Source organism: Colletes latitarsis, chromosome 4, assembly GCF_051014445.1.
Source record: "Colletes latitarsis isolate SP2378_abdomen chromosome 4, iyColLati1, whole genome shotgun sequence".
Lineage (NCBI taxonomy): Eukaryota > Metazoa > Arthropoda > Insecta > Hymenoptera > Colletidae > Colletes > Colletes latitarsis.
The window spans coordinates 39,876,376-39,902,633 of NC_135137.1; the positions used below are offsets into that span (position 1 = coordinate 39,876,376).

General features: G+C 46.2%; 2 protein-coding genes across 5 annotated transcripts in view; one reads left to right on the top strand and one right to left on the bottom strand.

Moving 5' to 3' along the window:
- Window positions 1-249: 249 nt before the first annotated feature.
- Window positions 250-16,933, top strand: Reptor-bp (REPTOR-binding partner). The gene is made up of 4 exons (XM_076763509.1): window positions 250-435; window positions 10,485-10,578; window positions 14,446-14,567; window positions 15,600-16,933. The coding sequence occupies exons 1-4, from the start codon at window positions 397-399 to the stop codon at window positions 15,699-15,701; spliced, it is 357 nt and encodes a 118-aa protein (XP_076619624.1). The 5' UTR covers window positions 250-396; the 3' UTR covers window positions 15,702-16,933.
- Window positions 16,934-22,951: 6,018 nt separating this feature from the next.
- Window positions 22,952-26,258, bottom strand: part of LOC143341225 (dipeptidase 1) — a 61,731-nt gene continuing 58,424 nt past the window's right edge. For 3 of the 4 annotated variants that reach the window (XM_076763965.1, XM_076763964.1, XM_076763966.1), the window contains one exon: window positions 22,955-24,524. In XM_076763965.1, the coding sequence (XP_076620080.1) occupies window positions 24,408-24,524 (117 nt within the window). In that variant the 3' untranslated portion in view covers window positions 22,955-24,407. Of the gene's footprint in view, window positions 24,525-26,258 lie in introns of all 4 variants that reach the window. The other variant, XM_076763967.1, reaches the window with a different exon arrangement.

A 26,258-nucleotide genomic window follows, 5' to 3' on the forward strand; every position in this document is an offset into this window, starting at 1 on the left:
ATGCCAAATTTTAGTATACGAAAATATTTCACGTTAAAAAAAGATTTCAACCATGTGGTCGTGTTTCTCCAAGAAACATGCTATTTAAGAAGAAAGAAAAATTTGGAACGATTAAATTGTCAAAAGGAAACGTAAACGTTTATCAGCAATCAATTTTAACGAGTTCAAAATATTTCACTGTTTCGCCGTAAGTGGCGCGACGTTTGCTGATTCGTGACGTAATAGGAAATACTCGATAGTCAGAGGTCTGGGGGTCTGCTGTGTGACCTTGCAGTGTTTGTAAACAGACACACGTTGTTGCAAAGTGTCGAAGATAAGACGGAATCACGATCGAATAAAGCGTGTCACGAAGGATTCTTTTGGGAAACGACGAAAAGAAGTAAATCTAAGGAAGACATGGAGGTGGAGCCAATGTGTATCGTAGAAAACGAAATGGTGAGTCGACAATTTGTGCGAACGACGAAGTGACAACGTGCTCGCGTGATGCAAACTGCCATGAAAAGCAGGCAACGAGATTACGCGCGTTAAACTGATTACACCATATTGTGCAAAGAGGGCGCGCGTACAATGTGTGCTTTTTTTAGAATGTTTGTTGTTGTCGAATTGACGGTGAAGGGTATTGTTTCTTTCGTTTGATATTAGGACCTGTAGGATCGTGGATTTGGCGAGAGAGCGCGGAGTGGGGGGAGGAGTCGGGCACAACGGAAGGGTGGCTGTTGTTGTGTGTGTCATTTCGTGGTGTTCGTATAGTTAAGTTGGCGTTCGATGAGCTGTTTTGCTAGTTCTTTCGCATTTTTGCCGACTGGTCGCGCCACTTGATAGTTTTCGCTCTTTTGATCATCGAACGATGACGCCACTGTCTTTAAACGATCATGTGATCATCAGGCGCGGAATATACGGGAGTCTGCTTCGATAAAAGATGGCATTCAACGTTCACACTTTGTCGGACTAGTGATATTCCTTGTAAGGTTAAGTCTGAGACGCACGTAACTCGTAACAGGATTGTTCTTTGTCCATTTCAAATCAAGCAACATACGAAGAATAAATAAGTTGTGCAATGCAGATAGTATTGTGAAAGTAATAGCATATCTGACTCGTACGCGACAATTGTTATCTATGTTATCTTTGTTTCCCTAATCTTAATTGTTTGAGAATACTTAATACAACAACAGAGTCGAGGCTAGAAATGGAAGTGTGTCGATTAATCGTGTAAAAGAAGTAATTAGAGAAAATTTGTAACGGAACAGCACGAACTGAACCTGCAAAATAATCGAGTATTTGGATCTGTGCAATGTCTCCTTTTCGACAAGCCCAAATTGCGAACGTTGAAATACTTGAAACAAATTAGAAAAGTGTACAAAATGGCGTGACCACGAGGCGTTAAATGCAGTTCATCGATTAGTCGATTCGGTCGATAATGGCCGTCAGAGAAATTGGGCGGGCAACTTTTCCGTACATCGCCGCTAGGCGTCGTGGCGATCGTTTAATTACCGGTCGGACTGTTCGGGCACCGGTACCGAGCACCACGTCCCTGAACGCAGCGTTCTAGCCCAACAACTGCGCAGTTGACACAGTTCGCACGTCGCGTATCACCGGTGAGTTTTCAATAGACACTTTTTACTTACTTTTCTATCGTTCAGAAACTTTCTTTAACCTATTCGCTGTACGTACGCGACTACGTTTGTTCGCTTCGAGTCAGCCATCGAATTAGTATCCGTTTTCCAAGTGTCTCGTATGCGGCCCATTTCCGAACGATCCCCCTGTTGATAGTCGTTCGATTTGACGAACATTGCGCTTACCTTCTCGCCGGTTGGATCACTAAATCGTTGTCAGTAGCGTGTGAGAACGATTTTAAAGTTCGCGAGTCCCGCAGAAACGATTTCGACGTGATTACGCATGAAACGCCGGTCGATCACGATACGTAGCCAAGTTAGACTCGGTCGCCTACACGCGACGCCACTGCGCAATTCAACGGTACGCGTCTATTGCGGGGGAAAACGATGTTCTCGATCGCGAAAATTCTAACGTTATACGCATTATCTTGAGGGAACTGACTTTGTCGCGCTGTGCACTGTCCACTTAACGACGACAATTGCTTTTGCGTTTAGCGGTCGAGGTTGGATTTCACGTAAGTTCTTTTTTCTTGCTACACGGTCTTTAATTTAATCCCTCGCTCGTAATTTACGAACTACGCATCCGAGAGAATCAAACGCGGCATCGAACCTCGCGTCACATACGCATTTTCGAATTTTCGTAACGCCTACCGACATATTTTCGAACACGAACCGTTAAATCGCAAGGTGCGACTATTTGCGTCTTTTCGTTTCTTGACGTAGGTTTTAATTATAATCCTTTTTTAATCGATCAGCATATTATATCGAAGGGATTCTTCGAATAGAGTTCACTGCGCCGTTAGCGTCGAGAGAACTGTAATCGAACGAATTTACTTACGGACGATTTTGATTATGGGGTAATCGGTAATTACGACCAACGAATGATAGAAGTAATTAAAGCGAAGCTAATCATCGGCTATGATGCAGTCCGCCAAAATGTGAGTTAGGTTACTAATTAATCTTCGCGACGATTAATCCGGTTAATGGTTATTTTTGTTACGATCGTATGCCCAATTACGAATAAGGTAATTGAATGAATATTTTAGCGTAGTTTCTTTTTATTCTGAGAACAATATTATTTTATTTTAATAATTGCAAGGATAGAGTGACAGATCTAATTACTGTCATCTGAATGATCAACTCTGACAGTGGTGCCTTTCAATTTATTTATCAAAAGTATATTAAATTTATAACTCAACTAATAGCATTTTCTTTAGTATCTATCATTTTTTTTATCATCTATCTATCTTTTATCATTTTATGGGAAACGAACGATGAGGAATTACGTTTTATATTATATTCTGAGTAAAACATAAGTAAGTCGCTAGATGGCAGCATCTGGGTAATTTACCTGATTTCTCTTGTCCCAATTTAATACGGAAACGTCGCTGTTATAATTATTATAATAAAATAGTACTGCCCTTGCAAACGAGAAGCTCTACGTTGAAATATTAATATATTATTTATCAACATTTTGTATAATAGAAAACGGTCGATTTTATGGGTTCGCGTAATAATCAATTGCAATCCAAGCTCGGGTGTTCCGTTTTGTCGAATTCACTGCAGCTTCGATTCACTTTCGTAAAAGTAATCGCTACGTGCGATCTGGCTCGCGTACGATATTAGAAAGATCGGGAGAATTCGATAGGATCGCGTCTTCCTATTATCTTGTCGGATAAGTGGCGGACCCGTTTATTTCGCTGTTTCTACCTTGTTAGCCATCGTGTACGCGAAATTTACGCCCCATTACTGGCTCGTGTTTGCAACACACATTTTGGTCCCAAGCGTATTCACTCGGCAACGAGAAACTCGTAACGGAGAGCTTCCTTGTTCACTCCCAGACGCTGATAACTATCAAATAGCGTACGCGATATCAACGTGTCCACGAATCCGTGAAAATATTCCTCCACGTCGACGGAAGGGAAGGGTAGAGCGCGGAAGGGTGACTCTTGGCAAGGTAGTCGCGGTTCAGAATCGAAGGAACCAAAGAAGCTACGCAATTTTCATAATGTTAATCGCGTATTCACGTTTGGCAATTCGTATAAATCCGTCGGGGGGGTTATGACTTTGCGTATCGCGATTTGGCGGTCGCTGAAAGTATTTTATACTGTTCAGAGACTATCTAAATTAGTCGTCGCCTCTCATGCTCCCCATTAGAGGGGTCGCGCTCTCACAAGAGGCCAAAATAAGACGAAAATCAAGAATACCAATTTGTTGATGGAGGCTTCGTTAAAAAGTTATTAACAATTAAATTCAAAAATTTCAAATCGTTCTGGAAAAATTATTTTCGGTTGCGGAGGCCAATTACAATCATTTTTGGTCATTATACATACCCCCGAAATCCTACACACTTTCGAGAAAAAAATTCGAGGTGTGAAATTTTTCGACGAAAAAAAAAAATTTCAAATCGGTCTGAAAAAATTATTTTCGGTTGCGGGGGTCAATTACAATCATTTTTGGTGAATAGACATACACCCGAAATCCTACTCAGTTTCGAGAAAAAAATTCGAGAAGGTGTGAAATTTTTCGACGGAAAAAAAAAATTTCAAATCGTTTAAAAAAAATTATTGTCGGTTGCGGGGGTCAATTACAATCATTTTTGGTAAATAGACATACCCCCGAAATCTTGCGCATCTTCGAGAAAAAAATTCAGTACGGGCGGAACTTTGAACGTTAATAACTTTTTAACGAAGCCTCAATCAACAAATTAGTATTCTTGATTTTCGTCTTATTTTGGCATCTAGAATCTCCCATTAAAATTTTTTCTAGGGGTGGCCGAATACCCTGTATATTTCTCGACCGACTTTTTTGCAATATCCCAGTCGTTTAAGGCCGGGCCTGATAGAAAGCCTTACTGATGAGTCCACTAGCAGGCCCCGACGTGTTATAGGAGGGTTACCTGTACTTGTATTATTCGTGAGTTTAGGTGCATTTTAATTCATTGGACAGTGTTGTTTGCCGTGAGATCCGTAAGGGTGAATTCGATCGTTGGGGGAATGAATAGCACAGGAAAGGGTCACGGTAGCAAGGTATTTCGTAATCATCTTGCGGCGATTGCGTTCTATCAAGATTCTGATAAGTTTTGCGAAGCAATCGAGGCGTGTCGGAACGTCGATTGCTCGTCGCGACAGATGCTCCTCGTCTCATAAATCTCATACGACGGCTGCTCATCGATACGAGGTCGCGTTCGCATTCGTTTTCGATACCTTCTTCACGAACCGTACGTTCGTATAAATTCTACTTTTAGACGCGAACGAACCGACTGCATCGCAGAGTCGGCACACCGTTCAAAAATTTGTCGCGTAGGCATTTCTGCCAGAACATTTCTGGCGGACGTCGCGACGTACGCCGCGATCTCGTCGTCGCGCGCTCGCGCTACGTACTCAAATATTTGTACAAAGTTGTTATCGTTAAATTGAATTGAGATATCGGTGTAAACTGGCATATTCCCGTTGCCACGCGCTTCTCGGCTGAATGGCCGCCGCGAGGTCGCAGCTAAATAGTTGAACCGTGTACCAACCTGTATATCGTAATTCGAGCGAATTTCGCGAGCTCGTAACTCCCGTTTGCACGACGTCGCGACGGTGCACGAATCGGATGTCTTGCGTTAAGTCGACGGCGCAGAACTGCGAAATATTCGTGGACAAAACGGCGACGCTCGAATTAAAACGTGGACAATATTTGTTCGTTTAGTTTACGGTAACATGTTTCGCGATATACTAAAATACGAAACCCTGTTGTTCGAATGTTTTATCACCAGTGTAAAAACAAAATTCGCTCGAAAGGCAGCGACCCGCCTAGCACCTGTGCACGCGAGGAAAGCCAAAAGTTACTGGTTGCACGGGGTCATTCACCTCGGAGAAGCTCCGACGAAAGTTACGACACTCGACGTGGCCACACGGCTCTAACTTGGCTGACTTGTCCATTACTCGTTATTCCTACTCGCATTGGCGCTGGTAAATGTTAACCGTGATACAATATTACCCGTATTAACTCGTTCTAACTAGCTGGAAGATAGTCGGATTGACAGAAAACAGATAGAACCTTGTAACCATCGATGAAGCAGCGAGCAATGGACAGACCAGTACTTGAAAAGACGACGAATCAATTTTATTCGTATAGATTCGTTCCTAAGGGAATATCGATACTTTCTCGAATAACTTAGGTTTCCTGTGGATCAGTTTGTGACCAACGATTGGCGCGTATTAATCGCGCCTCGACATCGAGCGCGCCGGATATATTAGATTCTAAATGGAAAGTTCGGCCCGCGGTCGCGAATTTCGCGCGGAAAACCGGCGTCCAGGTAAATTTACGGGATTTTCGCGGCGTCGGTGGATAGTGGGGGATGGCACGATGATTTCGTGGTGGCGCTTTGCCATTGTATTCGCGGAACCTCCCTTCGTTCATTGTTACGTAGTGGCGTCGGTGGCGCGGTTGGAAAATTACGAGGCTCCCTTCGCCTCTTCCTCTTTCTCCTTCCCTCATCCGGTCGCGTTAGTCTCTGGCGAACAATGACGTGGAAAAGCCCAAGGAGGCTTTAACGCGCGCGTTTCGCGCTTTTTCCTCGCGTTTTTGTTTTTTCTATCGCGCTTGTTCGTGCGCGGCCGCGTGATCCTCGACGATGCGTCGCCCTTGCGTTTTCGGAGCGGATTCACGGCATTCGCCGGAAACGCTGTGCTTTTGCACGGACCTCGATTCCCGGATTTACATGCAACCAGTTATTCCCCGTGCACAGCGGAGTACAACGAACAGAAGGTTCGTGACAGTCAGATATTTCTGGAACGACGTTTGTTTGATCGAACGGCTAAATTTTTAAATAAAATTCAAACGGAGTAAAAGATTCACGATCTCTCGCTTCCTATATTAATCGTTGAAGTGATACAGTGGATAGCGAATCAATTCGTTGCTAATTTGTTTTTCCATATTACTACGGTTCGTTTAGATTCGTTGGTTGCCTTCGAAGTGTTTAAGTCGCGACTTCCTCTTGCGAGACTCGCTTTTTAGGTCACAGTCGGAAGAGTGGAGGATCGTGCAACCTTCGACGAACGGAGGTAATAATAAGGTTGTACGCTCGTTGGATCCGGTAACCGCGCGCGGTACATTTGCTCGATGCTAATGGACGAAAATGGCTGCCGTCTGCGCCTGAATTGGCCCGCGTTTCTAACACTTTGGGAATTGAAAACTCCGATAACCGATTTCCCTTTAATTGGCTACTAATTTCGAACTGATACCCGAATGGTTGGCCCGAGTAACCGTAATCGTAATTTCCAACGTAAGACTCTTTCCTGTTGGACCGATCGTCGATAGCCACCGATCGATACCTTGCGAAATTCGTCTCGCGCGAAATATAAAAATAACCCGCGCGTTCGGCCCCGATCGAAGTTGCGCGCCATTCGAACAGCCACGAATAAAAGTTCCTATCTGCGCTCTTCTTTCGATGCGTTTTCGGTACCGTTGAATTTCAAATTTCTCGAAAACGATATTGGCGCGTCGCGCGTTGCCGTTGATCAAAGTTTAAACGACATCTTCCGTGGAAGTTACTTGGAGCTTACCCACGAAGTTACCGGTCGCTAACGCGTGCTTCGTTCCTTCTAGTTCGCGGAACAACTTCCGGACGATCACCTTTCGAGTGGAAAGCCTTTAATTACAAAGGTACGGAGAAACCATTCTCCTTCCACCGGTTGGTCCACGGGTTCCGTCTCTTTCCCGCGAGAGCCAGACCGCTCTCAAATTTCACGGAAAGAACTCTTCGTTCAATTAATTTTCATTATTACCGGAATTACTCCTGGAGCCCCTTAGCGAGACTCTCTTAAACGCGTTAGCCACCTTTCCACTACTCCTCCGTTCCTCCTATTACACCAAAATCTTCCTGCTTCTCTCCTTTTCTTGCCCTCTTGCTCCCCGAGACCGACCCCGTCGATTTTGACGCGACTAACCCCCCCTCCTCCTGTTCTTACCTTCTCTTTCCCGACTCTGTTTCTCCCCTACTTCTCGCGAGTTCCGACCTCGACACGGTGGTCTCATTAACGTGGCTAATTTCAATTGCTTCAAAGACTCGGTTGGTTCGCTTCGCGCCACGTATGTGTGTCCCGCGGAACGGAAAGATATTCTTTCGAACATGGAAATAATTTCCCACGCGAACACAAGGTGTCCGTCGCGTACCTCGAAGACGAAATAATATATTGGGTACGCTTAGCGTCGCGACAGCTTCCATCGAGTCGTTAATTTAGGTTGCCCTTCCTGCGGATGAGCAGGTCGTTGCGAGACCACCTTTGATACTGTACGATCGGTCGATCACGCGTCGCTCGCTCGGTTCGTATAAGGTTTATACTATAAACCAAGGCCCGCGTGTGTGCCGAGGCGACGAGGAGTGCGTTCACGCCGTTAGATTGAATCACGCTCGGCGCGGAGCGGAGCGGAGAGCCTTGACGCGAATCGAGCCGCGTAACCCGGCCTTTGCGACCGAGAAATACGCATAAGAGGGAATCGCCCGACGAACTGCGAAACTACAAAGCCTCTGTGCTCGATTGTGTACAGTGTGGTTTACGAGCTTCCGGCCTCTGCCGCGGTCCCGTCCCACCGAACATCCGGCTTCGCCGTGTCGATGGAATTTCTCCCGCAGCCTTCGTGGTTCTTCGGCCCGTTATCTCCTTGCGACGGAAAGAACACGAGTTGCTGGACCGAAATTAATCCAATTTTCGATTACACTATCGAACGATTCCCTTTTGAAGCTTTGAGTCGAAATAGAACGAAAAGCTCGTGTACCACCCCAAGTTTAATTCTTAAGAATGCAGGTATCGTGAGTAGGTTGGTCGTTGGGCGGGTTTCCATCTTTCCGGAATGTTGTACGCGACCCAGATCCCAGGCGGAAGCGGTAGCAAGGAGCTTAATCAAATTTTTCCATTGAACTCGTGTCTTGGTTCGCTGACATCGCTTCTCGCGAGTTAATTATGTTCTTGGCTCGAAGATGGGCCACGAGGCTCTCGTACGCGGGCGGGGAATCCTTAGACGAGCGTGCTCCTGGCCCCGTCCCTGTATCTCCTTGCACGTCGCGAGACATCAATTCCATTTTCTATCCACAAAGACACGCGACGGGCCGGGAAAGCAGGACGGGGAACGATAGGCCGGAGCGAGATAGACGAGGAGAGGTTAAAGGCGCCGGGGCATAGACGTCGGAAGCGGTCGAGGGAAAGAAAGAGGATTCGGGGAGATTTAATACCAGATAGGATTGAGAGGAAAGGATAGGGCCGAAGGTAAACAGCTCCCCTAAAAGGGGGCAGAATTTGTATTTTGTCACCCGTGAGCACATGCATAGCTAAGCCCGCGGCCGTCTAAATTTTAACGGCTCAGGTCAGCCCAGACACGCCTAGACTCGGTGATCGTGCTTCCGAGTCATCCACGATCTCTTTTTCCCTTTTATTCCTCGCGGAAAGGACTCCGTGGATACTCTTTGTAACGTGGCTTCGAGATTGTACAGGATGCTTCAGAGATGGGACGAGTCGAGACGTCTAAATTTGCAACGTTCTCTTTAACCGGTGAAGGATTTTTCGACCACCCTTGATGCGAGGACTTTAAACTTGTCCCATCGTTTTGAAACATCTCACCACTCGAGAGTCAGCCTCTCAAGAGTCGCCATCAAGGGTAAGACTCTAGTGCACTCGTAATCGAGAGTAAGGGATCCTCCGCACGGATACGCGAACCTTAAAAGCGACGAGGCAACTTGCAGCGTAAGGGGTCTCTCATGTGCTCGCACGGAAGACCACCGCCGTCTTTAAAGAGTAAAACTTTCCAGCGAACACCAAGGCGTATAACGTTCAGCAACGTGCCCCCGCGCCCACGCTCGAAACGTTTTCAGCAATATCAGAGCCCCGGCGAGTTGATGCGCCGCGGCAGTTCCGAGATAAACTTGCATTCCGTCGCTTCGAATTGGGTTTCCTTGATTGCCTCCGAAGTCCGTGCGGAATAACCAACGCCACGGCGGGGGGTATAGTCTCTCGTATGGCCTTGGGCGGTCAATTCACTTTATCCTAACTCGTTGCCCAAAGATTCGTTTCGCTACGTGGTACAAAGTCCCTCTTCGTTGCTCGAGATATCGCTGCCTCGCTAGATTTTTACGCGCTTCGACTACGGTTTAAAAGCAACCTTCGAATTCTCAAATTAACCGAATGTTTGCCCGTATTTATGAAACATCCTGAATCTCTATATTCTCGTCGACGAGGAACGTTACTAGGGACGGTAAGAGGATCGTTATGGTCCTTTATCGCGGTGGTGATTGCGGCGCGATCCAGAGGACGAGCCTCGCGAGACGATAGCGCGTTATGATTCCTAGTGGGTTACGATTAGGAAAGTGGACTGTTCGTCTGGGTTTGATGACGACCGTAGGTGGAAATCTGTCGACGGGTAAACGGTCTCGGCGTTTCAGGCACGTCGAGGTTTCGCGCCGGAGCTTTTAGCGGACTTAGCCGAGTTGCTCTTCGTGACTCGATAAGCTTTTGTTTCCATTGAAAACGCTGGCCGTTGTTCTCCGCGAGCAGCTCGGTGCAACTCGTTCGCGATACTAATCAGTGGCAGGAAGAAACAACGGATCAGGCGGTATTACGTCGCCGTAGGGACTCGTATCATCCGCTCGCAGATCTTCTAGGTGGTTCCCTTTTCGACGATTCGAAGCGAGAAAAGACGTACGAAGCTTCGCTTCGGATAATCTCGGGCTCGATAAATGTTCAGAAACATGGTCTTTCCCGTTCTCGATTAGATATTTCGCGAATAGGGAGCTGTTGTAATAATTCGCGCGGCGATGTTGCGCGTCGTAGGCTAAGTTTCATAAATAAACGAGGGCGGCTGCAATTTTACAATAATTTATTTTCGTTTCAGGAGGGATCTCGCGGTGATCGGAAAGAGGGGGGAAAGAGGGGACGGAAGCCTGGAAGGAAGGCGTCCGAGAGGACGGACATGAAAGCCAAGCTCGGTAAAAATCTTCGTAACATATTCTTATAATTTGCATACTTTACGTATTTACCTTGATAACGCGATCGAATATGCAGAACGAGGCGTTTTAAATTACCGTTGTGATTTATGTTGCCATTCGTCTCTGTAGAGTAGCAAAAGCTAGTTTTTTCTAAATAGAAGCATTTAGACACGTTTAGATTTCGCAATCCATCGACCTAAACGCTAGACCGACAAATACGACAAACCTGTCGAAAACCCGAATCCGATCTGTGGGAAACATCTGCAAGACCAATGGGAATAAATATCAACAGAAACAATAGAAAAACTGACATCCCGAATGCCAAAACGAGTGGAAGCTGTCATCGACATGCGTGGCGGCCAAATCGATTGAAAAGAGTTAAATTGTATTCAGTGTCTATGGCGGAGATTCGGTTACAATACTGAAACGTGTATAGGGCGCGACACGAATCAGTCTACACGATTTTACAGCCAGTTTCGAAACCCGTTTAAAATGCCACGAGTATGTAAAACTGAGTGAAAAGCTATAAAAACAATATTGTGGGTTCAAACGCTGGAACTCACCCATCTAGGTACTCGTTAAAAAATGTTCGATGTAAAAGGTGCTCAAAATCTTGTTACGGTTGTTTATTCCGATTTACATACTCTTTCCCAGCAGCATAGTGAAATTTCATGCATTGTTATTGATTTCCAAATAGCAGCGTGTGCTCCACTTTATGCTCTGCGATGTTTGTTCGAAACGTTTCTCCGTATTACGAACGGTTTTCAAATAATTTAGGCGGTAGGCTTAGGCGGATCTATGTATCATAAAAGCGACTGTCGGCTAATTCTGGCGTAGCGAAAGGGTTAAGATGTAGGTTAGTTGGTACCATTGCATCTCGCGGCGTATTAAGCGCGAAAACAAGATGTAACTGGGCGCGTTACACGAGCCACGTGAGAAATACACGTCCGTTGATTGCAGAGCGTCGAGCGTCCATCCGAGAGCTCCGGGACTCGTGACACCGTAGGAATATTTATCTCTGGCGTGAAATGAATATTTATGCCGGGTCAACTTGGCGGCAGGACCGATGCTCTCGATGCTGGTGCCCCGAGGTTCGCCAAACTCCAAAAAATTCCCGCGTATTTCGCAATAACGCGTCCGATCGTCGCGTCGAAGACGCTGTAGACCCCTTTGGTCTTAAACCGGTATGATCCAGAGATCACGAGCAGTTAAGCTACCTCTTTTAGACCACACCAAGGGGTAAAGACCCAGAATTAGCAGCCCAACATTCTCTTAGACTTAGTAATCCTCGGTTCTTCTATGTAAACCGTCCCGATTCTCTCCTTTGACATTTTGATGCAATTTTTTGCCACGTAGACTATGGATGTCTTCTCTGGAGGATGTTTGGCGACCCTTCGAGCGTTTGAAAAACATAGAAACGGAGCAAACACGAGGTTTGTCGCGTAACCTCTTGGGTTCTTAAGGGGTTACCTCGAAGCAGTATAGTTAGAATCAACTGCCCGTTCAAATCCTCCGAGGCTATCCAGGGCAATCGCGTTGCTGCATCTCTCGTCTTTTCGTGCAAACACTCCATTTTCTTAAAATAGAGCCACTGTGAAAAAGTTCGTCTTGCTAGGCTACCGTAGTACCATGTCTGGAACGATTTATCGACCAAAGACTAGAATTTTTGCGCGCGTCCAATACTATCCGCGGTGAACTCCGTCCATGCGATCCCGCAATTAAATTCTCATTTCGCTGTTCGATTCGCGAATCGAGGTTTTAAATGAAATTCCGACCACGGTGCAGGCCCCCTCTCCCAGTTTGGATGGCACGTCGGCTCCCCACGGATGCTGCGTTTACCTTTAGTAACACCCAAGGAAATCGCGCAGACGAAACTATCCTCCTGCGGATTCGACGTTCCTATAGCGTGTACATTATCTCCCTGGCTGCTCTCCTGTACATTCGAACTGGTTTCTAACGTCGGGAGAAAGCCTCGTGGGGTACGGGAGGTAGGGGAGATCGGCGGTGGGCTTTAAGCTCGTTTTACGACCAACGAACTTTCGCGTCCGCAATCCGGCGCTATTCCCGGCTCTGCGGCCGAACCGCGCGATTCCTCTTACATTCTTGTTCTACGCGATTCCGTAATTCTCCATTTGGCTGGCCGGCTCGCGAGCTTTTCACGCTTTTCTTCGGCTGGGAATCGACGCTCCGCGATATTCCCTCGCGTATATCCGCGGTCTTCTCTTTATATCTTGCCGGTCGCAATTTCTCCCGTCCCAGCGATCGTTCGGTTCCTCTTTGGCCCGTCCGTGAGCGCGTGCGCGGAACGATCGTAAATTCAATTTTCCCTAATTTCGTTACCCGCGGACCCGGGTATCCGTCCCCCACGGGATCCCGGGATTCTGTTTTCGCGCGGTCGACGAGACTTTATTCAAGCCCGATGGAGTTCTTCGATTTCGTCCAGATGTCGGCTGTCCGAGCGGATCCTAAATGGGGCTGCAAATTGGCTCCGAGAGGACGCTTAATTTCCGCGTCGAGCCAGAATCGATTATCTGCCAGTGCACGGTCCCGATGCGCCGCGTTTCCGTCCCGTCCGCCCAGCCGAATGTCTTCCCGATAGAATTCCGTCTCGAGTATCTCCCGTGGGATACCTTTCAAAAAATAAACGTTTATCGCCGCGTAACACAGTTTTATCGCGTCCGCGATCGCGCAATATCCATTTTATCAGTCGCCTTCGCGAGATCCGCGGCCCAAAAATCCCGCTGTTCGACGCGTTCCCATTCGTCAGGCCCGATGCTCGTCGCCGTGAAAAATCGCGCGTCACATTTTGAGCCGGGCGAATTTATTGCCCGACGCGGGGACGCATCTTTCGCCTACGTTTGTAATTTTTGCCCCGGAATTTATGGGACTTCCCGGATGACTGAAACCGGCGGGGACATTTTCCGGATGCTCGTTTCTCTCGTATCGAACGGCTCCGTAGCGGTAACGAGAGTTTTATTATAAAAATTGTTGCTGTGCCCTCCCCCTCCTTCGATAATGCCGCGTTTTTCTACCTGTAAATTAAGTCTCGAACTCCGTCGCCGTAGACCCGAGCGTAGGTTTTGCTTTGATCCATCGCCGCGCCAGCTCGTTTCATCTCGCGTAACGACTGGAAACGGTTTTCCTCGCGGAGATTTTTCCAATGCGGGGAAATAAATGAAAGTCGCTCGGCGCGAGATCCGCCGAGCACAGGGGATAGAAATTCCCAGTTCAATTTGTTAATAACGTCCATAGTACGGTTTCGCGTTGTCTCGTTGCACCGGCGGTTTCCGCTGCAACTTACCAGGGCTGTTTATGCTTAATTGCTTGCCTCGGTGAACCATTGGGAGGGTTCGAACAGCGTGTACTTCAAATTCCAACGTTTCGATCTTCAAATTTAGTTCCCTCGTTCGAAATAATGTTGCAAATTTAATTAATCCGTTTGTTTTAAAACACTGCTACGCGATAGTTTGCTGCAGTGTAAACTAGCGCGTGCGAACACGGCTTTAACGTGTTTCCGGGTGCCATTAAGCCGCGAATTTTTACAGCCGTCGAGCATTATACTCTTATATTTCTTGCGGCGCGCGGATCGACGCCGAGAAGCACCGTAATGTTTGCCTTTCACGCGGAACCTGGACGAGCAAAGTCGCGCGAGAAAACGTTTTGCTTATCTCGCGGCTGTCAGACTCCAAGCTTTCCAAAAGCAAGAGAACCAAATAAATTTTGAGTCGTTAACGCGACATGCCCGTCTGTGGTTCGTAAACATTTATACTCGATACTCAAACTTACAACATAGAGCTTGATTCTCGAGAAAATCCAACTCGTAAACTATTAAAAATACAGATATCGAATTGGTGTTTATTTTTACAGAACGAAGTCGGCAGAGTGCGCGGGAGTGTCGTGCTCGAAAGAAACTGAGGTACCAATATCTGGAAGAACTGGTAGCCGATCGGGAAAAGGCTGTGCTCGCCCTCCGAAAAGAACTGGAAATGGTGAGTCCCGTTTAACATTTCCACCAGAGCCTTATCCTTTTCTGATTCGGTTCACCATTATCCTTCTTACGAATGCGTATCATCGTATCCTATCCTTCGTTGCCAACCAGGCACCGATATAAAACGAGTCGTCTATTATTCTACAAAATCGTACTTGTTTTTGATGAAATTGCGCCAGTTCGCTAGAGCCATGCGTTAATATCGTAAATTCGAAAGGAACTCGGAAGAACACCCCGATGCAAACTTTTTACGAACGACCGTAAACACGTTTCCCTTTTTTCCTCCCCGTTTTCTTGTTCGAAGTACCAGCGCATGCCTCGAACTTTCCGGAATTAGTTCTGGCGTCTAGATCGCCAACGAAAGATGCCCAGCGCCGCGAAAACATTGGAAAAGCCCCGTAACTGTTCTTTCCAAAGCGCTTTCCTGCTCGCGTTGCGAGATACCACCGACCCGGTTACGTCGGAGATACAAATGTTGCGAACGATTTTAAACATCTCGCGGTTTAAAAATTTCCATCCCGTGCGCCAGCGTCTTACGAACGCTCGAAGCTGCTGTTTGCTTTTCATTCCCCGTCCATCGACCAACGAAAAGTCTTAGGAACACCAGAAAGGTAGGTAGAACGTAGTCGACATTGAAATTGCTCTACTTTAAAGGTATCTTTTTGGTTCAATTTTTACGAACTATCTCGACAAGCTCGAGTCGAGAAGTAATTATAATTTTTAGAAAAAAAGGTTGAATTGGTCGAGTGTAGTCTCCATGGTCGTCGGCGTAGTTCATCGTCGATTCGAAGCAGCGCTTAAAGTCACTTTGAACTCGTTATCGCCTGCACCTTATTTCCAGTTTCCATCGATTAACGTCCTCTGCACTGTATTTACCATGCACGTTCGTGTTCCTCGAAGATCGCAAGAAGAACGAAACCAGCCTATCCAGAACCTCTCCAGTTCTCCTTCGACGGTCTCTGAGTATAATGAACGACGGTGTCGAATCGCTGTCGGCCGGAAGCCGGGTAATCATTCGTTATTTTCGTTTCAGTATCGACAGTGGGTTCAGGAATTGGACGCAGGACGTGTTCCCGAAGGGCTGCAGCCGATGCTGGAGGAGTTCGGCTCCCTGAAGCAGGAGAAGGTCAACTAACCGACGAGAGTGAAACACGAGTCACGAACGTCGAGCTCCGCGATTCTTTTCAATGTTTACGCTTTCGCCACGATCGTAGTCGGTAGTCACGAGCTTACTTTCCTTCCGTTCCCTGTTATTCTTCACCAACGTAAGAATATTCGGGGATCGAACGCACCACCCCCCCGCGGTTCTCGACGGCTCGTTCGTGTTCTGTCTGGCGTTTCACCCCGACGGTCGACGATCGATCGGGACGCGAAAAGATCCGTCTTTTCCCGTTCCACGGTCCCTACACCCCCGTTTGATTTAGTCGCTGTACGCGTCCTCCTATTTCCTCCCCTTCTTCGACAGAGAAACTAATTCGACGTTACAGTTCCTCTGGTTGTATTATTGAGTTTTTATTCTATATTTCCTTTTTTGTGCGCTGGTATCACGAAAATTGTTCGTATCCCTTGTTGCTTGTTGTCCGTTAAGTTAAAAGTATGTTATTTTATTATCGTTAAACGCGACGATAAGCCGCCAGGATCGATATCGAGCACGAGCCTGGCGCTAAATGCACATTTCTTTGTGCGGTATAGCGGATGGAACGAATGTAGCGATCTACTCGCGACATAGGGTTGCCCGTTACGAGTTACCAAATGCGTTTTCTCCCTTAGAGAAAATCCGTTTGTTGGTCACTTAATGGATCGAAATTAAGTATATTTTTATATTCAGAGAATTTGTTCCTTTATAGTTGAGCGGAGAAATTTTTTATTCGAAAGTTATATGACGATGCTACGATAATCTCCCGCGTGTACGTGATCCTCTAACAGATAGCTATATTTTTTTCCACGCGCTATATTTTACTACACGTACCTTTCCACATACGATTGTTAGAGATTACGGCATAAAACGGTTAATAAATATATCCCTGTTGACGCTACGACGAAGAAGAACTGTAGTCGCGTGTCATAAATGTTGCGCTCTGTTCGTCCGTTCGTCGACCATCCGTCACGATCGGCGTTATTCGTCGAGCGATTTAGGCCTTGTTTTTGGAAAATTACTCGCCAGGAGCGTTTTGATTTTCTTCGTGACACACGCCTGCAGCTGCGATCCTTCGCGGCGACCGTCTTACGTGTAAAACAAACGGTATTTTTTTATACTGTAAAAGCTACAATTTGTACAGACTACTGATATCGCGTGAACTTGTTCATGAATGTATATACACCCGCTAAAAGTCTAAAGTGCGAATAAAGTAATTATTTTTAAACAAACGCCACACACCCTTCGGTTATCCTTTCGCTCGGCCAGCTTTTTTTATTCATCCCCCGCCGTCCCTCGCGCTCGTGCAACGCTTTGGTGGACGTTATATACAGGGAGAGAGGACAAAATAAGACGAAAATCAAGAATACCAATTTGTTGATGGAGACATCGTGAAAAAGTTATTAAGAATTAAATTCAAAAATTTCAAATCGTTCTGGAAAAATTATTTTCAGTTGCGGGGGTCGATTACAATCATTTTTGGTGAATAGACATACCCCCAAAATCGTGCGCATTTTCGAGAAAAAAATTCCGTACGGTCTCGATCAACAAATTGGTATTCTTGATTTTCGTCTTTTTTTTTGCCTCTAGAATCTCCCATAAAAATTTTTCCAGGGATGGTCGAACACCCTGTATAGACGGGCGTGTCATTTCTAAATCATATATTTTTTAAAGCGATTTCGCGTTATGACCCCGCGGAATACGAATTTGCATATTACGCCGTGAAATACGCTCGACAACGAAATCTCTGTTTCGATTTACATTATTGCAGATTGCAACGCGATCTCCCGTTGATATTATTCAGCGCGCCGAAACGATGTTACCGGTGTTCGATAAAAGGACAAAAATGGGGAGGAAAAAAGCGATCCGCGGCCCGCTAATTGTTCCCCGCGTCGTATCCGCGGACATATGCAAAGCGCAAAATATCGAACTGCTGACCCGTGCTTTGCCAGCCGCGTTGCCTGTCTTTTTTCAACGAATCAGGCCAGGTCATACGGTAATAGCGTCGGCAAAAATAATTTAAAGAAACCGGTTGACCCGCATGCTAAGAATAAGTTATTATTTCAGCCGTTCTACGATGTAGCGTGTGTTATTTGAACGACGTGTGCCGAATTTATTTAGTTCCGCGTGATTCCTCGAAATTTCAAAGGAAACAGTTTTACTCCGGCAGGCCTGTCGACGGTGTTAGCTTTCGAACCCCCGGGGATTTCTGATTTTCTCGAAAGCACTCGTTAGTACACGCACGAGTTCCAAAGTATAGTCCTCCGGGTAGACTTACTAAAGAGACTTCCGGTGAACGTAGGACGAAACCAAACCTCTTTTCACGGTCCCTGCTCCTCTCCATACGTCGAAAGCTCGATACGAGGGCTCGGTAGGCAGAAGTTAGAAGCGAGAATTCAAACTACAATGCAACAAACATCGCTGGGAAGACCTCCGAGGTCCCCAGATGTAACAGGGGAATTCCTTCAGCCCCGGACAGCATCCACTACCGTACAAACGTTATAATTCGTTGCCTAAACTTTGAAATCGACTGCCGTACGTACATACGTATAGCCGCATGTTGAAATTCTGGCGTTTATTGCAACGATGTAACATGGTGCTCCTCTCCCATACGCTTTGCAACGCGATACATACATTCGTCTTCGCTGTGTCCAGTGTCTGCTAAAATTGTGAAACTTAGCCCGGAATTCCTCGAGTCGTTCAACACCCTGAGTATGAAAAATAGTTTTTCCCGGTATTATTTTAATTGGCATTCGACTCGGTACGTCTCGTTTATATTCCCATACAAAGCAATGCAAATTTTCTCATTCTTGCGATCGCCAGGGCGTTTTCAACAAGCGCGAGGTCTCGAGTGGGTCTACTTTCGGAGAAGCATTATTCTTAATACGCCTCCGGCGAATCGCGCGTTGCAAAGCCATCTGGGCGAACATTAGCCGCAGTTATGAGGCTCGTAAAAGCGTAAGTCCGCGTGTGCACGCGTCTCCCGTGAGCCGGATAACGATACGCGATTCCTCGCGCCATAAACTGCATCCATTCAATTTCGTTTTCGTGGAAGAACGCGTTCCCGGCGGACGCGTGCTGTCCACCGAGTTCGTACACGTACCTGTACGCGTCGCGGAGGAAACAAAAAAATAAATGAAAGCCACTCTCGCCGAGAGGACATGGAAGCACGAAGAAAAAGTGTATGGTAATTCGATAATCCCGGACAATGGTCGTCCACCGTGCTGCGGTCGGTTTCCGCATTCGCGCGGACGTAATTTGGTCACGTTATGAATTTAAGGTGTTTCGGCTGGATGAGAATTTTCTATACGCTTCGGAACGAATTAAGACGGTTTAACGTTACTAAACGAGTATAACCGTGGCGTTCTGTAAATTGTTTTTTCTTTAGGTTCGACGCGTCTCATTTTCTCTATTATTATTAGACTTTATTACATGTATTTATGTACAGGCTGGAGCACTTAAAATAGGTCGCTCGAACAACTCGATTGTATATCTTATAAAGTTTTACCTTTTACAGGCTTCAGTTTATCCGATCGATTTCCATGTACATTATTACATAAATGTAACAATTTATTTTCAGGGATTTTCAAGAATATCGTAGCCCCGTCGATGCTGCGAAGGCCCAGGAACAGCCGTTGCAGTTTTTCCAAGCGGGGATCAAAGTCTGGTAAGTGTCGTTGATCTGAAATTCACGGAAAACAAGTTGCTGTCTCGATTTTGCGAAAGACGTGTTACGAGCCCAGAGTCGTTCGGTTTAATTTGTGTGCTAATGCCGTTACCGCTACGAACAGGCTGGATAGGTGTAGGTATGAAATTAATAAATTTCAAATCGTTCTGAAAAGATTATTTTCAGTTGCAGGGGTCAGTTACGATCATTTTTGGTGAACCATTTTCGAGAAAAAAATTCCTTACCGAAAATGTAATTGCAGGCCAGAAATGTCTCTCTGAAATTTCACGCGTATATTTAAAACGTCGTAACTTCTGAACGGATTGAAGGATTTTAAAGTTTCAAAAGGCAAACAACGCGTATTTTAGTGAAGAATATGTAGAAATTCTAAAAATATTTGAAAAGTTGTTCCTTAAAAAGTATTAAACAAAGTTTCCGTAGAGCGTCAAACAAATTTAGGCCTTTGTTTATGTACTCCGAAATTTATTCAATGACGGACAGTTTTGTTCCTGAAATCCGCGAGGCAGCCTGTTTTGTATGCGTCGTCGCGTAGCCGCAGGAAACGAAGAACGACGTTTAAAAACTTTGCGACTTCATTCCGGAATGCTTTGTACGTATTCCGACGTGTCTGCCCGCTTTTAGTTTCGCCCCGAGACTGTTTGAAAATATCGTTCAAGTTTTAAAGACTTACGGCCGCTATTACATATTAAACTTTACAACTCGGTATAAGAGATACAATTTAAACAGTCGGATTCAGGCAATCAGATTTTTTCTTTCACGTTGTGGTTCGCGTTTTATTATTACGTAATGCGTGAGGTAGGATTTAGGTGTCCGGTACGCGTTAGGAAATCCTCCCCTAATTCGAAATCACGGAAGAAGAGAGGACGGCCGCAGTTTACGCGCGAAACAAACCCCCGGGCGAGACGGAAAGCCGTAACGGACGGGAGTAACTTTAATTCTCAAAGGCCCGCGTTGTGTACATATTTTATGCGAGCATCCAGTTTCGTATTTTCCCGTTTGACCGTCGGAACGGCCGTGTTCGTCAGCGATATATAAATTCTTGAGCAGTATTCCGCTCGAGCGTACCGAGTTTGGCGAAGAAGCAACGCGAGACGGACGTGAGCGCACGCGAGCGTTCCCGATAATTTAAGGCTCGTCGGCGATTTAACGGGCCAAGAAATCCCACTGCTGGAAATCGAATCACCGCGTGCAAAGGCAGAGTTATCGTTCGAAATTGTTTCGAGTAAATTCCGTTTAAAAAATTACCGCCACCAGATAGTGGCTGTGAGAATCGAAACTTCCGTCGGAGAAGCCTATATGTGTAACGCGACCCTTGTTCGTTGGACCGCGTCGATTCGTATCGAATCGAGTTGCTCCGAGTCCGGCATTGATTCAATCACAGCCGCGATATAATATTCACGAAGAGGGGATTCTGTCAGACGTTGCCGAGGTCTTGTGGTTTCGGGGCTGGAAGTGGTTTCTCGTGCAGGTCGGCCGTCCAGCCGAGCCTGGATACGACTGGCCATCAGGGTTTACGATTGACCGAATCGTAAAGCCAGCCGCGTCGGGACCGGGGTTACGATCAACCTTGCGACCGATATTTGATTTCCGATTGTACGCATAAGCCGAAACTGACCCCCGGTCTGTGCACCGAGTGCCGCGCAAATGCGGCACTAATTCACCCTCTGCTAGACACCGCATCCCCTCCGGCACCTTTTCCTCTTATACGCGGCCATTACTCTCGTCTTCCACTTGATACCTCATCTTCCTAGAGGTATCGTTCGAGGATCGGAATTCAGGCCATCGATATTCGATCCTGTCCGTTCGATGCACGCGACTGTCTCGCGGGATTTTCTAATCCAGCATTATTTCCTCCTGAAATTAGAATCACCAAAGTATTACCGCGTCTTTTAAAAACAACGAAACCACGAAAACAATCCCACTGCTACCAGTTTACGTCTCGTAGAGAAACAAATGCGAGACAGGCCTTTTACAGTCAAAGAGTTAGTATCTCTTTCGTCGCGACTCGAGGATACCCATAACGTTTCACAGTGTGAACCTTTTCCCCGACTTACGATTTAGCGGCAGTTTTCGCGTTGTTCGAAACTTGCGTTCGCCAGGATTAGGAATTCGAGGTAACCGAAAAAGTAACTGGAGATACGGCTCGCAGGTTTCGTATGATAAGTCGTATTAAAGGATGAAATTTATAGGTCGAGTTTCAACCGTAAACCTAGCCGATATATCGTTGAGAGGAAAACAATGAGAGTGCCTTAGCCGGCTTCCCACTTTCCCGACGTTCTTCCGAGATTCTTCTTCCTCCTCCAATCTCTTTACAGCGAGGTATATATTTCTTTTCCGCCTTATTTTCGAACTTTTTTCCGGCGTCCGGAGTAATCGACGAAGACTCAGCGTTGACGAGCAAAGATTAGAGTCGGTTTGGAACGAGGGAAATCCACGCGAAAGCGATAGTGTGAAGCGACCGGAAATAGAGGGAAAAAGGTAGGACAGAGGAAGGCAGTTCGTTTGCGACAGAAGGTCGAACGAGGAAACCGACTGCTCATTCAGCTTCGGTCCGTCGAGGGAAGAAGCTTAAATGGTTTTTGCACGGCCGAATTTCCGGCTCTAAACGTGTCAAAACTTTTTAACGAGCTCGTTAGGGACCCAGGAACGTCGAGAAATTAATTATCGTTGAAAGACCGTTGCTCCTCCGGCACACCTTTCGTCCTTCGTGGTTCGGTCTCCTTTTTTTCTTCTCCCCTTTCAAACTTTCCAGCGACACTTTTATTCGGCCACTTTTAAATGATTAGATTGCGAAAACTCGTTACCCCCGGGGGACCGCGAATCTGATTATGCTTTCGCCTCGTTACTTTACGGTGACATTGGGGTACGACGGAGCCTCGATTTTTTGAAATCGAAGATCCTATCTAAGAGGAAATGCACATTTATATAGAAAATTTTATTCGAATCAATGTCGAACACCGGAAGCAAGCAACGGATGCGAGGCTGATAGAAAACAGCCGTCGAAAATAAATTCCGTCCGGTGGATTTTCGTGTTTGCGGCTTTGCGTGAAATTTTGCAAAAGGCTCGGATTGATTTATTCGATTAGGTAATCCGGCCATTATCAAATCCACGGAACGACAATCTAATCAAGTTCGGCCGGAATTTACAGCACGTATGATCCCGAATTGCCAATAAACCGGTCGGCGTTTACGATTTCAACGCGTGTGCTTTGCACTTGATTGGTTCCTACGCGCTGTGTGAATCAGCAACGAGCGAGGTGCCCTTTGTTACTTGTAAATTGGAGGATCGATGCGCTCAATTTACATCCCTGGGTTTACTTCGCCGGCTTATTTGCCCCGCATGGCCGAGCATCGACTTCCTGTTTCGATACCGTTTTCTCTTAACCTTACGTTAAATCGTTTGTGGTCGAACCTATCGCGAGATCGCGTGTACACTGTCCCAAAGTAATTTTATCACTTTGAATATCTCGCTTACTTTTTCGTTGATTGGACAAAATAATCTGTTAAAGCGGAACGCCCTTAATTTCCAATATCGCAAGGAAAAGGAGTGGAACGCTGAAAGAAGAAACACTAGTAGACAGGTTTAGTTTAACAACGACTGTATTTCGATTCGTCGTCGATTTTATTTCGGGTATCAGTAATGTTTGAAATGTTAGGATATACTCACGAGGCTGGCGCTTCGTTGACCACGACTACTTGCACACGAATGGTCGTTACAATCGATCGATACGAAAGAAGTCTTTTTTGGTATTTTTTTCTCATTTTTTCTTTTTTTTTTTCTTTAATCGGAACGTAAGTGGTCGCGCGATTTCTCGTAAAACCAACGACCGGGTGATGTATCGGCACGAGGGAAGTTGATGCTTCGTATGTTTCTTCTTTTTTTTTTTCGTTTTTTTTTTCACGGTTCGACGCGCGAACGCGGTCATTAAAATTTTGACTATATTAAAAGTTTAGTGTAAAAACATCGTTAAGAAAGGATATTATCTGGTGCGTTTAGTAGTATATGTATACGAGTCTTAAAGGTGGTGGTTACGATTAACGAGACGCGTTCCAAAATCATCGAATCATAAACGTGATATACGTCGACGCGCGGTGTCGACGTTCAACTTCGATCGTGCAAAATCGTAGGAAAGTTCTCGCAGTACGCGTTGACCGTGTCAACGTTTTAGCTCCTTCGAGTCTAATTTCATATCTAATCACCTCCGATACCGTTCGAACAAACCGACCGTCTCGTTTCCTAATCGTTCGAAGGTGGAGATCGACTTGCCGGAAAGTTCAACGTTTCGATTTATGACTTCCGGAGAAACATCGTCGGATCGGTCTGCTCCACAGGGAGGATCAATATGTTCTTCGACTTCAGGTACCATATGTACAAGCATCGTTATTCCTCTCACACGCAGGCACTCATTCGCACATACATCACGGCACATTTAGCAGTCATCCGCGAAAGATCATAGTAGCCACCGCCGTAACGATCGGTGTCAGTCGTTCGCGAGATCGATCGTTATGTGTACATATTTATGTATATATTTATATGTATAATATAATTATTATTGACTAGAACAGTTTTGGTTCCAGCATCGACGAAGAAATCGTTGAGTGCAGATTAAACATCGAGTACGCCCGGCTCTAAAGTCCTCGAAACGTTCAAACGAACTTGTTGGTCTTCGAATCGTCCACTCTGTTTTGTAAAGGTCCGATGCTCGCGTTAGATTTCGCGCGACGATCCCTGGATCTTCGTCGGACACTTTGTTCCACGAGCGATCGTGTCTCGCGAGTCCGGGAGTCGTCGGAGAAAATCGAGTTTGCCTATCTACTTACGTACGCGAGCGAGAGTCACGGCGAAAAGGGCCGAAGGGAGAAGGTGGCCGAACCCTCGCCCTCGAATACGAGAGTTCACGAATCGAAGGGTTCTAAAGAGAGTTTCGTTCTCGCTGATTCGATTCCCGGCGTCCCTCGTTCCTCTTCCCGGCCCTCTATTTTATTCTTCGAGCGTCCTCGGAGTGGATTGGCACCGGTTACGGAGCCATCAGTCGTTTCACGCTGTAACGGCAGTAATTCCGCCCGATTATATCCTCGTGCGGGATTTCCTCCTCCATGGGTTCCACCCCCTCCTCGGCCATGTCATCGCGAACCTGCGAACAGAAGTATTCGACTCTTATTACGGTAGACTTCTTGAAACTCTGACAAGTTTAGGTTTCTCGAATTTGCTTCTGACTCAGCTCGAAGGGAAATCGAAGAATATACGTAGAAAAGAAATGTTTCAAATCGTCGTTCTCCCTTTTTCCGAAAATTTACCAGAATCAAGTGAAATTCACTACGCTTCGGCTGACGTGTCCGACCATTGATCACACTTTCTACTTGCAACGAAGTGCAAGTCGATTTTCTCGAACACCAGGCTTCGAACGAGACTTATTTTTACATACAGAACCGCCCTTCGTGTCAGAATAAAAGAATGCCCCGTCGAGTTTGATAATTTTCATAACCGGAGACCGATATGTCGGAACCGATTGCCCGTCGCGGACTCGATATTTGAGATGCAGGGAAAAAGTCAATCAATTTTCACGGTGGCTCGAGTTCCTGAAAGCTCGGACGATCGAGGCAGAGAGGGTTGCACGAGGGGGTGGTCGAGCTCGTACGATGCACATGGCGTCACGAATATTCTCAGGAAAAATCACGCTCGACGATCGTCGGTCGAAGGGAAAAAGGGAATGCATGAGAGAGGTTGCGTGGCGGTAAAGCGGCCGCGCGTCGACCGCCAGGGGAAAAAGTTCGTGGTGCACGTATTTCATGCGACCCTGCACAGCCGCCATCAATTTTCGGTAAGCCCATTAACCTTCCACGGCCATTACGGTCCGGCCCGAAGCTTTCGACGCTAGGCGAACGCGTAACCGATGTTCACAACTTTTTTCTGAACGCCTCTTTTTTTTTTTCTAACCTGCTTGTGTTTTTGCTTTTTAATCGCGGAACGAGCCGTTCCGCGTTCGTCCCCTCTTTCATAGTCGTCTTCTCCCTACAGAATTTTGCGTCGTCGATTTCTACTTAACAATTTGAACAAACGTTAATAATAATCTTGGATCACTTTTGTGGCGTACAAATAGAAAGGCAAGAAAGACACGGCGCGTTAAAGGAATTATGTCGGAACGAAACGTCTATACTTTGCTTGATGAAATATCCAATTAAAACGAGCACGTTGAAGGGCTGTCGTGTGCAGCGTTCTAAGCTGGAAGAAAGACGAGACCGTGACTTACGCTCGACGATTCTGGCTCCTCTAATCAAATCTGCCTTTATTGTCGCTTTCGCGTTTCATGTCTCGTGGAACGTCGAGATTACGAATGCCGCGGCTGTAATGCGTTCTCTATTTGTCCGCGTACGCGTTTTATCTTTAAATTGAATTTTTTTTCTGACCCCTCAATCTCACGGTCGCGAAACGCTCCGAGAAGTCATTGGGGAAATTAAAATGTTAACGGACGCGCGACTTCTCGGGCCACCGACGATCTACCCAAGATCTTGTCCACGAAATCTGAACATTTTTAACGAAACGTATCGTCATTTTAATTCGAGCGCGATTAAATTCGTGCCGGTATTTGAATTTCTTGTCAGTCTTTATTTCGTCCGCGGTGATTATGCAAATATTCGATTTCGTCGATTTTTCATCGTAAGGGCCTTTCAAAGGCAAAAAAAAAAAGCGTACACGAACCCGGGTGTCCTGGAATTTCATCCTCCGCGAGAAATAGTGTCGAAATTCAATTCCGCCGACAGAGAGTTCCATCATCGTTTTACCCGGTGCTCGGTAGACTGGTCTATTGTTTTAACAATTACAACGTTCCCCGTTTCCGGTAACGAGCAGTCGGGAGCCGAGGTTTCTA

Coding starts and splice junctions, on each gene's coding strand:
- Reptor-bp (XM_076763509.1), top strand. CDS start 397: ATGGAGGTGGAGCCAATGTGTATCGTAGAAAACGAAATG. Junction 436..10,484: donor GTATCGTAGAAAACGAAATG/GTGAGTCGACAA, acceptor TTTTCGTTTCAG/GAGGGATCTCGCGGTGATCG. Junction 14,568..15,599: donor TCCGAAAAGAACTGGAAATG/GTGAGTCCCGTT, acceptor TTTTCGTTTCAG/TATCGACAGTGGGTTCAGGA.